This window comes from Rhagoletis pomonella, unplaced genomic scaffold, assembly GCF_013731165.1.
Source record: "Rhagoletis pomonella isolate Grant_MI unplaced genomic scaffold, Rhpom_1.0 Rhpom_scaffold_00694, whole genome shotgun sequence".
Taxonomy (NCBI): Eukaryota; Metazoa; Arthropoda; class Insecta; order Diptera; family Tephritidae; genus Rhagoletis; species Rhagoletis pomonella.
In genome coordinates this window covers 51,052-67,533 of record NW_023459248.1, presented here as the reverse complement: position 1 = coordinate 67,533, position 16,482 = coordinate 51,052, and the positions used below count along the sequence as shown (strand labels likewise).

Here is a 16,482-nt window from a genome sequence, read left to right as displayed (position 1 = left end):
GTACATACATACATATGTAAACCCAAACGTTTTTTTAATCTATAAAACCCGATTTTTTTGAGATTACAGTACGTGCAAACATATTTATTCACAAAAAATAAATATACAAATAAACACATCAAATCGCTGACATAGCGCAAAGCGCACACACAAAAAAGTGATTACGTGCGAACAATGAATAAAAAACCTGAAGAAAGCAAAGTCTTAAAAAATCTGCAAAACAAAAATAATTTCAATATAAACTCATACATATCTAAAAATAAGAATTCTGCAGCGCTGGGAGTTGCTTTTTCAGCTAAAATCTGCACTTGAACTTCATTTCTTCAATCACACTATACTCATTCTAAATAAATAAAACTAAACAGGGCTGACCGCTCATTACTTGAGCCCACTCTCAGATTGTGTACTATTTGTATTTATGTGCTTTTGAATGTCAGTTCTTATGTGTCATGTTCGAAAATCTTGCGAATCGTTCGCCCCATTGGCGCACTTCATTTCGACTCAAACGAATTGATGCGCAATCTAATCCCATCAATACGAATCGCATATAAAAACTCAACGTTCGCGGTTTTGACAGCTTAGTCGTTGTTCTGTCGTTTGCGTCTTCACATTTGTGTGTGCTGTGATAATTAACAAGTTCGTTACTCAAGTCTTTCGTTTGCCAAAAATTGTACGCTAATATTTGACTGAAATAATAAAAATTAATTATCATCATTGTCATTGTATAGCTAATGAACATTTTTGTTTATTTTTGAAGATTTATAATAATTTAAGTGGGGAAAAAAAACCGAAAATATGAAATTCTTTGTTGAATGTGTAATTGTTGTTGCAGCGGCTGTGTTTGCCACCGCATCAGCTGAAGCCGGTGAGTAATTTCTTCAGCATCATTAACAGTTAGTGGAAAATCTTTATTCAGAATATATTTGCATAGTGCGTGCATATTGTGTGTGTATGTATTTCTTAGCGTGTTTGTGTTTCCGCTTATGAATACAAAAAAACAAAAAAAAATCGTTAAACAATTGTTGGAGTAAAGCTCAACGCCAAGCTATGAAACATCTGCAAAATGAAAATAAACCGTTTATTAATATTTCAGTTGAAGCGTGCTTTAAGCATACCGCAGATTTATTACATCATCATCAGTTTTGGGATTCACCAGAGCTGAACGTGCTTTTTAAGCCTTTAGCTTACTGAAGTTTTCACAAAGGCGTTACCATAATTGAAATTTATTAGTAATTATTGATCAGTCATTGTTCTGCAGATTGTTTGGCTTTGGTTTTTTCCATTGACAGGTTGAAATTTCATAATTAAAAAATATTTATGTACATACATATGTGTGTGTTATTAAAATTTAGAAATTGGGAATATACAGCCTGTGTTAGTTTATAAGCGCACCTTACAAGGCTTAATATTTTTGTTTTTTTCCTTAATTTTAGTTATTTTTTTAATAAAATATTTTTTTATTTTTGAACAAAACCATATTAATCCATATTTCAAACTTTATGCAATATTAAAGAAATCAACAAACTTTCGCTAAGATTTGAAATTTTTTAATTAGATTTCTTAGAAAGATTTTTAGTATGCAGTTTTGTAGTCTATTACTTTTAGTACATACAAATATAAGTTTGAGGCAGCTAGGACTTAGCGTTGATTTTTGTGTTGCACAAAGTTTGAATTTTGGATTTATAAGGTTTTTGTTAAAAATTAAGCAACATATGGATATCTTAATAAAAAATAGCTAAAACTAAATAACAAACAAATATGCAATTTGTTAAAACTTGAAAATAATTAGTGCGCTTATAATTTTGACACGGGCTTTATGCACATAAATACATTTATACATACATACATCTGTGTGGGAAAAAAAAATTGTAATTAATAATATTTAAATATAGGTAAAATATAGAATTTTTGCAGAAATTTTATTACTAAAAGTTAAATGAAGTTCATATTTAAAAATATACGAATGTATAGATGAGCGTAGTATACATTATTAGGTACCCAGTCGGAAAAATTAGGAAAACGAGACGCCCTTTAGGAGTTCTACAAGTTCCCTAAGAAGGTTAAAATTTATGTATGAAATTATGCGTTTTTTCGCAAAAAAAGGCAAAAAAGCGGAATCCATACCAAAAGTAGGTATTTTGGAAATGCTAATTTTTCTAGAAAAATCAAATAAAGGGAAACCACTTTAATAAATTGAAAAATTTTCAATTTGTTGATTTTCCGTTTTCTCAAGCAGCTTTTAAAATTTCTCTGCCCTTTAAACACAAACTTTATTCTAAAAAAAAGTGCTAAACTCTTCTTATCTCTTAGACTGCATACCACCAGATTCATTTAAGAAAAAATTACTTTAATTTTGGAATTTTGGTTTCACCAATCAAGTTTAACTTGTTTTTAATTTTGATTTAAGTTACCTATGCTCTTCACTTAAATAAAAATTAAATCAGCATAATCATACTCAGAGATGTCACACGTGTAATCAGCTGATCAATATAATAATAATAATAATAGATTGGCGCTTACACATATGTTAGTGTTTGGCCGAGCTTCTCCTCCGATTTGTGGCGTGCGCCTTGATGTTGTCACACAGAGCGGAGGGACCTACAGTTTTACCCCGGCTCCGAACGGAGATAGTATTTTTATGAGAAGCTGTTATTCATGGCAGAAATACACTCGGAGGTTTGCCATTGCCTGCCGAGGGACGACCGCTGTTAAGAAAAAACCTTTTTCTATATTTTTATTCGATGTTGCTTTGACCAGGGTTTGAACCTTGGCGTTGCGGAGTGGAAGCGCGCACTGCTTACCACTACACCACAGCGGCCGACCAATATAAACACACCATAATATTGTGTATCAGCTGTTTACTGTATACCAGCTCTGCTTTTTCTATCACTTTTAGCACGGTTAAGAGCTTATTGAAACTGAAAAAATTTAATTGGGAATTGGATTAAAATTTATCTCCACTTAAATGAGTTTGGTGAAACGCAGCCTTAGCAGAAAAAAGTATGAGCTAAGCTACAAAAAAGCTCAGTCTTGCTACACGCATTTAAAATCTCCTGTACCGCTAAAAAAAGTTTCCAACTTCAAAAAATAAAATTAATTTGTTACTTTTAGAATAGGTGGCAACCTTAATAAAGAATATTTTCAAACTAAAGTTTTCCTTAAAAGTCAGTCTTTTGACACTCATATTTTAATATTTCGCTTAACTTGTGTATAAATTCGACTTTTAAAACAGGTGGCAGCCCTCATTAAAATTAGTTTAAAACTAAAATCTTTTTACATCTCATTCGTCTGACACTGATACATATTTAAGTTAACTGATGAATTTAATTGAGCTTCATTTTTTAAACAGCTGACAACTCTCCTAAATACCGTTCAGTTATACATATTTTTTTAAAGCCATTTAGCTTGTTTCCAATACTTTTAGTAATCCACTTAACTTTGCAATTGGTGGCAAATAACTACTCAAGAGGTGACAATCCTCTTGAAACATCTAAAATTTCTAAAGCTTCAAACTAAAGATTTATTAACAATCTTTCGTTTAACACCCATATCTTAGTATATCAAAGAACTTGTGTATAAGTTAACTAAATTGACTTTAAAAAGAGGTGGCAACCCTGTTAAAAATATATACACTACCTTCATAGACCTATGTCGTCTGGCACTCATTATGATACATACTTCAATCACCTAATTGCCTTTATTCCAATTGAATTAAATTTTTTAAACAGGTGGCAACCCTCCTATACTTAATATAATATAAAATAATTTGAAAAGGTGGATTGGTAAAGTTTTTCGATTCGGTGCTACTTGTTTGGTTAGTAGAGTAGATCCTTCCCTTACATAGATCAACACAGGCTCCACATTAGGGAGTGGCCCTCAAGAGTATTTAGATATTTAAGTGCTCCAAAGTTTAACGTATTTTTTTTTTGCATAAATAGCCTGAATAGCCTCATAATAACCTGAATGGCCTCCAACGATGCCAAGTCGGATGATATCGGTGTCCAAATGACATACCCTCCACGGGAATTGTGCGCCTGACAATCCTCTGCTGCAATGAAGCGTATCCATGACACTGTGAATGATCAGATGCCTTCAGCTGTTTTGTGTCATGAGCCTCATGCTTCATACCATTATATGCCATAAGCAGTACCAACTTAATAAAACAACAGCGCAATCAATGAATTTATTTCTTCGGCCGCACTTAAATTTGTGATCTTCGTCAAGATTCCCTGAGAAGCTTTCTGTGAGATTTTAACTTCATGATATCTGATAGCGACCCATTTTCGTCGGATATATGTACATTAGGGTGGTCCTCAAAGGTAGGAAGCAAATTTTTACATCAGATTTCCTAAGCCTCAACCTCTACGTCAATGCTACTATAGTCGAAATAATCAAATATAAATTTTGGCCCCCATTGTAGTCGGTTAAAACCTGTCGCACAGGGATAAAAGTTCAGATTACCCTGTCAAGAATCCTTCGACTATAGTAGTATTGATTTTGGATAATATATGAAAAGAAAAAAATTGATTTTAATTTGCTTAGCCTCTATAGAGGAGACTGAAATTTGCCCCCCTGTGCGGCACCCCATAACGGGTTCCAATCGGGACCAAAATTTATCCGTGGTATAACCGATTGAGGGGGTGAGACTGAAAAAATTTTTCATTTGGGTTTAAGGACCGCCCTAATGTGCATATGTATAGTTCTGCACATAAAATACATTTCGATATTTTTTGTTGAATATGGTAACTTTTTCGGGTGATTTTGGAAATCAAAAATCTATAGTTCACCGAGTTTCTAAGTGAAGTTGGTTTTTTGGGATATACAATATAAATACAGATATACAATTTTCAAGTCAAGCCAAGTCTAAGTCTTGCATAACTGAGCTTTAAGTTTCTAATAATTCTGAAAAAATTGAGCTTTAATGAAATTTTTTGAAATTTGTTAAATTTTCCTGATTTGGGCACATTGACTTATATGGCTTGTGTTATAGAATTTACTATATTTTTTTAAAAATTGACGAAGAAACGTATCACGGAAAACATTGTGAAAATTGTGAAAAATGAAAGTGCACTATTTACGTGAGCGCCACTGTAATATGTATAATCAAAAAATCTGCGAAGTCAGAGATTCGTTTTCTGCTATTTGTGCCTGGTATAAAAGATTAAGTCGCACCAGAACCTAGCTAGGGCCTATTTACTTGTTTTTCAGAGTTGATTGCTCACTGCCAATGACACTCGTATATATAAATAGTTAGCTTTAATCGTCGGCATAGAACTTAGAAGCATAACTAATAATTACGCCTAGCCATAAATATCTGGACCCGTATACGCCATTGCTATTATTATTAATATTTAATATTCTATTAATAATAGAAATTATACTATTTATAAGTAAGATGTGCTGCGACGTAAATATGTACAATAAATATTGATGCTAGACCAGCTGCTCGCTGGCGTAGAACTTATCTGCAATGCCCGGGCTGATTGATTAAATTTACCTAATCAGTTACATTAGCCAAGGGAAAACCTGATTTTCCCATGATTACTCAAAAGCATTTCTAACGATTCCAAGTAAAAAGATGCTTTTAAAATACTTGAAAGAGTAAATGCTTTCCTAGAGCAACATTTCCAAAGAATTGAACGCTTTCAGTTTAAGCTCGTGCAAAAGTTCATTGCTTAGCTATTAAAATATATAAAAAGTACAAAAAAAAAACACTACTTGAAGCGTAAGTACACACAAGCGTACAAACTGGTATTCTATGACTACTCAAATTGAGAATCTTAACTTGCACTCGCGAACGAAGTACAAGGTAATAAAAAAGAAAAAATTCACAAAAATATGTAGATATGTATACGCAGATTTTAAATACCTGATGTTTTTTCGTGTAATTCAAGCAGGAAAAAAAAACGAAAGAAGAAAAATACGAGAGCTTAGAAAGTTGGCTGCGAAAGAGATTTTGGCGATGGGCTACTTTCGCCACTTGAACGTCCATAAGTACCCAGTTCATTAGATATAAAATAAGGAGAGTATGTATTTTTTTTTGGAACTCAAATATGTAGAGCTCCTCTTGTAAAATAGAATTTGCTGGTTATTGCTGGTTTGTGAATTAAAGAAACGATATATACATATGTGTACAGTGGAGTTTCGCTCACGCGTAGAACAATAAGTGGAAAATCGTCACAACCCAAAATGAACTTCAGTATTTTGCGATAACTCATTCAAAATATAATTTCGCTCGTATTTTTTCGGCCGATCAGCTTCGTTAATTTTTTAAAGTCGTTCATTACTTCTAATTGTGTTTTTTTCCTAATAAGCTTGCACTTCGAGTTATAGAGCTTTCACTGTATTTGGATATTTTGCTGAATAAATAAACAAAAACAAAAACAAAAAAACAGTAAAGAAACAAAATCAAATCACAAAAATATTGTAATAAAGCCAAATCAGCTTAGCAAGAAAAAAATACGTAACAAAGAAATCAGCTTACACTTCTACATACGTACATACATACATGCATTCAAACAAAAAAAAAAACCTAAACGAACATGCGCGTGTAAATTTGAATCTATTCAGACTTTATATACCCTGCGAAAGCCGTTCAGCCAGTGGAGGCTACATCAACAATAAACAAACAAAAAATATCTAAAAATAATAAATATACATTACAATATCGAATGTCATTGGGAGTCATTAAAATCTGTCGTTCATAACAGATTATGGCATAATTTTAATTTTCATAAAGTTTTTGCTTGCATTTGGAATCAAATTTTAAAATGTTTCTTTTTAAACGACTTCAAAAAAAAAGGAGGAAGGTTATCAATTCAACGGAGTCTTTTTCGATTCACAATATATCTTATAATAAAATAACGGTTACCAAATTTTTAGGGCATTTGTAACTGCACCAAAATGTTGCCAAATGCACAGAAAATATATAAATAACTCTTATTATGACCTTTGAAATGCCTATAGCCATTTTAACTTGTATGTTACATTGAGCAACTTTACGATTTTAAGCAAGGGGAATTCATATAAGGTGGCAGCGGTAGTGCAAAACCCAAAACTGACATGTATTTTGTTTTTGCTTTCGGTACACAAACGTCATCAAGGAAGAAAATTCCAACGCTCTTACTTTCAGTTCTGATACTTTTTCGATAACTTTTTTCGAAAAGGATCATAGAGAAATTAACGGCGCTCCAAAATTTTTATATAAATAAGTTGTGTAGTCAGTGGTGTTTTTTGCTTAAAAATTACTTGTTTTCTTATATTTACAGATGCTGGTTATTTCATTCCGAAAGCTTTCTACACACTCGATGCTGAGGGTCATAAGACACAATCACATCCCGTTAGCCCACACGTAAGTACAGCGAATTGAGTGTATCTATTAGGGGTAGTCAGTTATCATATATTTTGGGTTTTGTGTGTAATGAATTGTGAGTTCGCAAGTGAATTGATTATTTCAGGAATCCGAAAGCGCCGAAATATACAAAAAGGACTAAACAAATGAGAGTATGGCTGACTTCCAAAACGCATAAAACAATGCGCTCAAAGTTTTACATGTATTTTTATATGGGAAAAATAAAGTTGTTCGTTGCAATGGTATAGAGTTTTTTAAAATCAAGATTTTTCGATCGGAAAACTCTGGTTCTCTTCAGGAGACTTTCGGTAATAATAAAGAATTGTTTATTTAACCATTTTTTAATACTTACCATTGCATTTTTCGGGGTTTTTGTGGTTTTTTGGCGGACCTATAAATTATAGTTGCGATGAACAAATGGTTTTATAAACCATCGGGTATTATTATTGTTATTTCCTGCAGATAAATAGAGTTTTCTGGTAGAAAAATATTGATTTTGAACTATTCTATACCATTTCTACGAAAAGTTGTTTTTTCCCCATATAAAATACATAGCAAATTTTGGGCGCTATGATCCACCTCTAAATATTTTTTGATTTCAAAATAAAAAAGGGGTATATTTTTTTCGGTATAGAAAAATTCTAAGGGGGTGAGAGCATAAAAATTCCGACTTTACTTTTTCACATGCATTTTTGAACCACCTCAATGAACATATTAGTATAAAAGCGTGAATGTATTGCTATATTGTCTTGTATAAACCCAAAGTAAGAATGTCAGGGGCAAAAATATGTCGATGTATTTCTTAGATTCGATGGGTTGAAATGTACATTGATATTTTTCAACACATCGGATTTGCATAAAATTTTTATATATTATTTCACAACAATTTGATGAGTTAAAGCTAGAGCTCTTTTTAAAAATCGACCATACGGCTATTCAATTAGTCGATTAGTCGATTAGCAAATTTTTTTACGGTTGCTAGTCAAATAGCAGTCTGAATTACCAACAAATGAGGTAATTCGCTCTCAAAATTTTATATGGCGAATTACGTAATTCGAAGGGTAATTGGAGTACGAATTACGAATGAGAAAGGGAACTACACAATTGGGGTGTCGTGGGACAGCCGTATTAGCTATTCGACTAATCGATTAGTCGACTAACAAGACTAAAAAATTTATACTTCGATGCGTCGACTATTTTCATAGCAAAACATCGATATTTTGGAATAATTATTTGCGTGTTTACCGCAGAAACTCGTTAAGTTAATAATTCAGAATTAAATTCAAATTAACATTTACAAAAGTACTCAATATTATAGTTATTTTCAATACAGACATCTTCAAACACCCAAAACAACTGCTTTTCTAATAGGGATTTTTTAACTTTTCCCTAAACCGCGTAATTGACGAGTTTCGGAAATAGTGTACCAAGTGCAGTAGGATGGACCAATTGCAGTTACCAGTCTGTTTTTAATTCTAAGGGCCAAATTTACTGGCCCTAAGTTGATTTCTACAAATTTTCACGAATTTACTTCAATATGTTGGTGTTGTTGGTATGTTGGACAATATTTTTGTATGGAAAAAAACAAAAATATATATAAAATCAACGCGATGAAAGGGAAATTAGAAAATTTTTAATAAACTTTTTAAGGTTGGGACAAGTAGTAGCCTAGTCGAGTATGTAGATTAAAACAGCATTCTCAGAATTTTTAATTGACCCTCAAAATCTTAGGTCATCTAATGATGAAAACCTAATATTCGGTAGGCTGGAGCTTACACTTGGCCTTAACTTCATATGTACACGTATACCTATGGTCAAAATAATATCAGCTTAAAGTTCATTATTCTTTTATAAAAGTATAGCTCGATATATAACAACAAGCATATAAATCCAAATTTCAAACTTTGTACGAAAATTAGAAAAAATCTAAAAATTTCTAGAAAATAGCATCAAAGATTCAAACTTTTTAATCCAAGATAAAAAATCCGAGATTTTGAAATTTTGTAATTAACTGGCATCGTTAAGAATTTTCTTCTATATACAAAAATTAACAAGCATTCTTTACAAGACGAAATTACAACTCACGGAGTTGCTATCAAACAAAAAAATGTTTGCAATTTTGCTATACGGGTTGCATTTTTAGACCAAGTTGGGTATTACAAATACTGGACTTTCATTTTGAACCGATCCAAACCATTTTTTGTAGTGAGTTTCGGTTCGGTTTTGGCAATTCAAAATAAAAATGGTTCGGTTCGAAGCCAGAGAAAAGCGGCGGTTCGGTTCAAAACCGGTTTGCAGCCCTGCTACAAACAAGCTAAATTTAAAAATATTTTGTTATACACAATTTTAAAGGTACATATATACATAAATCTCATTTTCACAACATGTTTGAATTTTAAAATTGGATCAAAAATGAAAGCTCTTAATAGATAAATGCACCAAGTTTTTTTTTTTTTTCTTAATACATAACATAAAAATGGAGGGTTCAGGAACTATAATAAATCTATTTTCATGTTGTACTCGACCCTGCCTACAACCTACACTAACTTGGTTTCGGGTATATTTCGTGATTTTTTTTTTTGTAGCACCGTGCCATTTCCCTATATATCGAGAAGTTATGCACATAAAATTCTCTGCTATGACTCGTTTTCTTTGATAAATATGTGTCTATATATATCATCACGTCACTACAAACGAATAAAGGCGCGCTAGTGTTTTGACGGCGAAAAAAGGCGCAGAAATAGATTTTGCGAAAAAGATGCTTATGAAAAACTTCGGCGAAGTATGTTAAGAGTCTAGGCGCTGAAGTTTTTTATTCGAGGTTTTTCGTCGTCAACTTTTGAGCTCGCGCCTTTATTCGTGTCTAGTGACGAAATACTTTCTTTTAAGAAATAGTCAGCTTTTAAAGTGAAATTTTTTATATTTTCTTAGCTACTTACATATTGCGTTAGCTAAATTTATACTTTTATCCCCACAGACTGCTAAATACCTGCATCGCTTACGTCGTCAAGTTTTCAGTTCGTCCTCATCTTCATCCTCTTCTGCATCGTCCAGCAATGGCGGGCCGGTCTACTTCAGTACTCATAATACAGTATCGCATACACCAGCTGGAACCACAAGGTAAGTGTTAACGGGTTATTTGGAGTTTTAACTAGTTATTTTAAGTATTTAAAGAATTTCATATTCTTCGAATGTGTATTTATCATTTTTTGGTTATATAAAAATTGCCTATGGGGATTTTTATTTGAAGTAGAATTTTGGTTTATTTAGGAACTATGAAAGAGAGACTTGTTGAACTCGTAAAATATTTAAAAAAAAAGTTCAAGTCATTGCTAATGGCTTTTACTAAGAATTCTACAACAAAACTTTATTAATGACTATCCGCCCTAAGTTAGACAGGCACACTAAGCATTTCCTGAAGGAGCATCTAGCCGTAACCAAGGATGTGCAATCACCGAGTAGTTTTTCACCTCGACCGGGTTGTATCTCTAAAAGCCAGCACTCTTTTTTTTTGGTTTAAAGATCCAATTTCTTTAGTCAGTTTTAAAAAGTGTCGATTTTATATTTCTTGCGACTAAGCTTATGTGTGTAAGTGTTCGGCCGAGCTTCTCCTACGATTCGGGGCTGCGCTTTGTTGTTGTAATACAAAGGGGAGGGACGTACAGTTTCACGCCGACTCCGAACGGCGATTGTATTTTTATGAGAAGCTGTTTTTCATGGCAGAAATACACTCGGAGGTTTGCCATTGCCTGCCGAGGGACGAGCGCTGTTAAGAAAAATTCTTTTTTCAAAATTTTTTTTTGCGATGTTACTTTAACCAGAGCTTGAACCCAGGCCCCGTGGAGTGTATGGAGTATTAAAAATAAATTATCTGCACACCAAAAATCGTCAGATGATCAAAATTGTATCGAATTTGTATTGAATCGAATTTTATATTTAATGAACTAATTTATTACCATTTTAATTTTTCCGCAGCTTTTCTCAACGCTTTGGGGATGATGGCTCCTCATATGATTCGGCCCTCAGTTCATCCGGCGTGGGTGGTGGCGCGCACAGCTCATCCGGTGTGGGTGTTGGTTTGAGTGCGGGAACTAGCGCTGGATATGATAACAGTTATGGTAGCAACTATGCTGGCGTTCACTTTCCCACCGGCAGTAATAGCTACGGCGCCAACAATGCTGGTTTTGCCGCAACAACAGGTGGTGGGAACTACAATACCGGCTATAATTCCATACCAGTGGCCAGCAGATTTGGCTCATCGGCTTCGTCAAGTTCATCGGTCTCATCCAATGGCGGCCCGGTTTATTTCAAAACGGAGCAGTCAGTGTCACATACGCCAGCTGCTAATGTTAAGTAAGTATCTATTTTTTATGTAAAAGATTTGTGTAGTGTGTCGTAAAAAAGATAAGCCTAATTGAAATTAATTTCTCTTAGTAAATTTAGCAGCCGCTTTGGAGACGAAGACACACCACAAACAGTCAGCAAAACCGTCTCAACTAGCGGTTATATAGATGAGAAAGGCGTTCACGCTAAAACCACTACCACGAAAAATTAGTTTATTTAAATTCCTAATTGAGCATTTCGCCTTTTATATGTATTTGTAGTAGAGTTTTTTCGCAATAAATATATGGTATTTATTTTCAAACATTTGATTGTGAGTTTTATTTTTATGAGGGCGTTTTCTTTGCTTCCATATTTAATTCCGAGAAGGCAGAACAGACGGTGCCCTTGTTTTTACCGATAATGTCGATGTCGTCGGCATACGCCAGCACTTGCACGCTCTTATAAAGTATTATGCCTGAGCAGTTCAGTTCAGCGGCTGTTATCATCTTCTCCAACATCGGATTAAAGAAATCAGACGAAAGGGAGTCACCTTGTGTGAAACTTCGTTTGGTATCCAACGACGCGGAGAGCTGCTTCTTAATTCCCACGATGCTGGTGGTATTGCTCAACGTAATTTTACCCAGCCGTTTCAGTTTCACAGCGATGTCGCGGCATAAAGACCACTTTCCGTGGTGTGTGTCGACTCTATTCTCTCAAGTCTTTTTTTAGGTTTGGCGTATTGTAAAAGCCTGGTGTATGATGGATTGACCAGGTCTAAAGTCATACTGATAAGAACCAATCAATTCGTTGACAGTGGGTATCAGTATTTCACACAATATACTCGATAACACCTTAAACGCGACGCTTAGTTGGAGGGAATGGTGGTATCACCTTTCTTGTCATAGTATGGCGGTGGGACATCGACTCCGTCTTCATCGACTGGGGTTAGGGTTCATCTCTTCCACTGCTTTCAATTATACTACTACCATTCAATAAGGCGGAAATAAGTTAAGTATGTTTTGCATATCGGTCACTAGGTCCCCTCTTCTGCTCCATACATCGGTCCACCAAAGCTTGCGTCGCGCCCGATCGCAGCGTAGCCCTGAAGGCGGAATCTCTTCCACAACTTCTTCGGCGGCGGTAAGGTGGTTCCACTGCTTTCATATGTGCAGGAGGAGGAATGAGAGTTAAATGGTGAATAAATTAGCCCGTATATTGGGTGCAAAAAGTCAGTGGTTCGAGTCGATGTTAATCCCTGGGGGTGTACGCACATCTAAAACATTGGAAGCGTACCTTCCGCCTATTACAACATGATCGATTTAGTTTTTGGTTTTTCGATTTGGAGCCAGCTTCATCGATCTTTTTATGCTTGATCCTAGTACTGCGTACTAAAAAGTTTTGGACCTTGGCGAAGTCAATCAGCCTCAGTGTGTTTTCGGGTCTTTCGTCGACGGACGTAGAAGTATAGAAGGTAATGAGTAGGCTGGTGAGCTGGCGAAGGCAGGAGCCGGTTTGGATGAATCCGATATTCCAAAGAGAGATGAATTCGTATTTCCTTGAACTGGCTAGACGCAGGTGGTCAGATATACAGACCTGTACAATATAGAGAAAACTATGGCCAGACTACAACAAGACGAAGACGAAGATCAAGGCCAGAGGTTTTCAGAATTGTAGCATCCATTACGGGGCACTGGCCGATAGGCAAACAAATGCGACAAAAATAGGACTACTTTCGAATACTAGACGTAAAACATTAGGCAGAAACTTGGTAACATCACTAACCGAACTATCAGGAGCTACCATTAGCGAAATCGGTAGATTCATCAGACAAAATGTCCCCCGGGAGAAGTGCTTTAAAGTGGTTTAAAAATACTCTAATTGTGACCTAGACACCACTGCAACGAACCAAACAAATTTGTAGAAGAAGAAAATTATACAGATTTTATTGATAATGTGTACTTATTGGAAGGATACGTCTACATACATAAATTTGCAGGATAAAAAGAAGTGTGAAAGGACAGAAGTATTCAGCGAAGGTAACATACATGAAAATCCTGATGTCGGTGGAAGTAGCGCGTCAGAAGAGAAGTTCCAAATATTGTCGAATATTTAATTAGTATCAGTTTTCGGTGTGTTAATGAGCGAAACACACAACAACCGTTTTGAAGAATGCTAGAGCATAATCAAAGACATAAGAGAGAAACTACAACTTTATATTCAAGCATGGTAAAGTATATTGGTACACTTAAATACATACATATCTGTGTTCGTATGGAATAGTAGCTTATATCGGGGAGTTAAACCCTCGAGGAATACACGCGGTTTTAATTCACGGAGCCTACTATTCCATACGAACACAGCTATGTATGTATCTAGCTCCTTTTGTATATTTCAAACTTTCACAAATTTTACATTGTACTCTGCAGAAGTGAGAAAAATGAATAAGATGTACGCATTATAGTCATAAAAGTGTTCATATTCATCGGTTTAAAACCACCAGCGGTGAGCTAAGGATTAAAGAAAAGAAGTTATATATGATTTTTGTGTAATAACATTTTAAACATAATTACTATTATGAAATCTACAAAAAATGTATTAAGAACAATTTACCGTCAAGGGACGTTGACTTCTGCCGATAATTAGTAAAATACATCTACGAAATTCTTTACCGCGATCCATCCAGTTAGTATTGTAGGCGACTTCAGCTACATGTAGACTCTTTAAATCCAAAGCGCATAAATACATGCATACATACATATATGTTGGAAAATATTAATTTTACCTCATGAGCGAAAATATCGGCCAGCCAATAGGTTAGAAATATTAAAATAGTTAAAATAAGTAAAATTCCGATGCCCTTAATCAAAAGTGGCAAAGTAAATTCCTAGGGGTGACAAAGGAACATAAAAGAAAAACATTTAATTAATTTAAAAGCAGCTTATCAACTAATTTTGTTGTAGTTTACTCACCATTGACGTATAAACTAACATCATGCAAAGCGTAAGACAGTACAAACTTGCGTCTAGCAAACTCATTAACGAAAAGAAGTCCTCCAAGTCTTCGCGGAATCTTAAAGTACAATTTATTATGCGCGCATTCTTTCTTGAAAGCGCATTCTGTCTTATCATGCCATACTCACTTGATGATCCGCATATGATAGGCCACGCATAATTTTACACTCTCCAATGCGTCCTTTTCATCCATTAAACATAAATCTGCCAATTTCTGTTGTAGATGTCTAATTGCGAAAATGCCGAAATATATGAAGATTAGCAGAAAACTCACATAAGGAATATATGAGCACGTTGATACGGGAACAACCCAACACGATTGCAAGAGGTACATTATTTCATATGCAGGACTCTTATGAAAATCGATGCCTGGTAACTCGACATCGGCCACAAATTCTTTGAAAATATATATGTACATATGTATATACAAGTTTTAGTTTGGCTCATAAAATTCACTATTTTACTTACTGCCATAACCAGTAGCTATTGGTTGAAGCGCAATAAAAATATTAACAAGTATCACACAACGCATCAAATATTTGGTACAAAAGCGTGCCTTCCAAGTAAGTTCATGCAATTTTTTCAAAGCGTTTTGATCATTTTGATGCTGAAAGTAACATACATATATATTAAATACGAATGTCTCTCACTTTATAAAATTATGTGCGAATTGCGCGCGAAATTAAAAACCAAATGGCGAAGCTGTTAAAAAACTGCATATTTACCTGCATTTCTTGGTACCAGTACTCAATTACGTTGCATAGGTCCACGAATTTACGTTGCTTCGTTAAGACCACCATAGCGCGCAATATGGCCGTGAAGCAAACCATGGTGATAAAGAAGCTATATATATCTTCTTCCAAATCATTTTCACTCAAACAAAGCGTGATTCCGATCATCATACATATCACCACCGGCACAGAGATTAAGAGATAGGCCAATCGTCTCTTTTGTTCATCCAAAAAGCCTATGCGTATCCAAATAGCTAAATTCCAACTGAATAATTTTGTGGAGAATTGCATTTTTTCACTTAGCATTGTTTGCAATTTTTTTTACTTTTCTGCGCGGCGTCTGCACAATTTGTGTGTTTCGCAAGTATAGAAGTTGGATATTTGTATGGCTTTGCTAAATAGAAAGAAGTATGTTTTTTTTTTTGTTTTCAAATAATAATAAATGTGCGTGGGAAATACCATATGTTTGATATTTTTTCGCATACTTTCTAATTAACAATTTCGAATGCTTATTAATTAGATTTGCAAGTAATTAAAGCCTTTTTATGTTAATTTGAATAATTTCCACGAAAAGTCATTTTGATTTGCAAATGGTTGTGCTTAACGTTGTGCACAGCGGTGCACAGATTTGGTGTGGGTTTTGTGGTTCATCGGAAACAGCGAACGAATTTTCACAATTTCGTTTTTAATTTAAATGCCACAACATCTATTTACTTTTTGTGCCCAGGGCTGCCAACTTGGCTCAAACCTTGCCATTTTTGGCCCTATTTTTATTCGAAATGGCACTTAATTTTTCAATTTCCCACTTTATTTAAATACATTTTTGTGAAATTTTTTGCGTGTACTTAATTTTCTCAACTAAAATTTTCTAATTTCTATTTCTGGTTTAACTTACTTTGGCATTGGAATTTTATTTTAGGAATGTGTTTCTAATTTGAATGCTAAATGGGAAGAATTAAAAAGAACGGCACCTTTTTTGGCACTTTTATTTTTCTATTTGGCACATTTTGGCACTTTTTTGTCCTCTATATGGTACTTCATAGCTAAGTATAGTTGGCAGCCCTGT

General features: G+C 34.4%; 2 protein-coding genes across 3 annotated transcripts; one reads left to right on the top strand and one right to left on the bottom strand.

Moving 5' to 3' along the window:
* Positions 1–528: 528 nt before the first annotated feature.
* Positions 529–11,998, top strand: LOC118751425 (uncharacterized serine-rich protein C215.13-like). 2 transcript variants are annotated; one of them, XM_036486251.1, is made up of 6 exons: positions 529–636; positions 758–865; positions 7,269–7,351; positions 10,329–10,471; positions 11,327–11,704; positions 11,786–11,998. In XM_036486251.1, the coding sequence occupies exons 2-6, from the start codon at positions 796–798 to the stop codon at positions 11,904–11,906; spliced, it is 795 nt and encodes a 264-aa protein (XP_036342144.1). In that variant the 5' UTR covers positions 529–636; positions 758–795; the 3' UTR covers positions 11,907–11,998. The 2 variants fall into 2 exon arrangements, with proteins under 2 accessions (XP_036342144.1, XP_036342143.1); XM_036486250.1 differs by having other exon boundaries at positions 565–670.
* A 2,084-nt stretch (positions 11,999–14,082) lies between these two features.
* LOC118751430 (odorant receptor Or2-like) lies at positions 14,083–15,515 on the bottom strand. Its single transcript, XM_036486255.1, has 5 exons — positions 15,411–15,515; positions 15,154–15,292; positions 14,814–15,081; positions 14,644–14,743; positions 14,083–14,181 (listed from the first exon to the last, which is right to left on the bottom strand). Exons 1-5 carry the CDS (start codon positions 15,513–15,515, stop codon positions 14,083–14,085), a joined length of 711 nt encoding a protein of 236 aa, XP_036342148.1.
* Between the last annotated feature and the right edge of the window lie 967 nt (positions 15,516–16,482).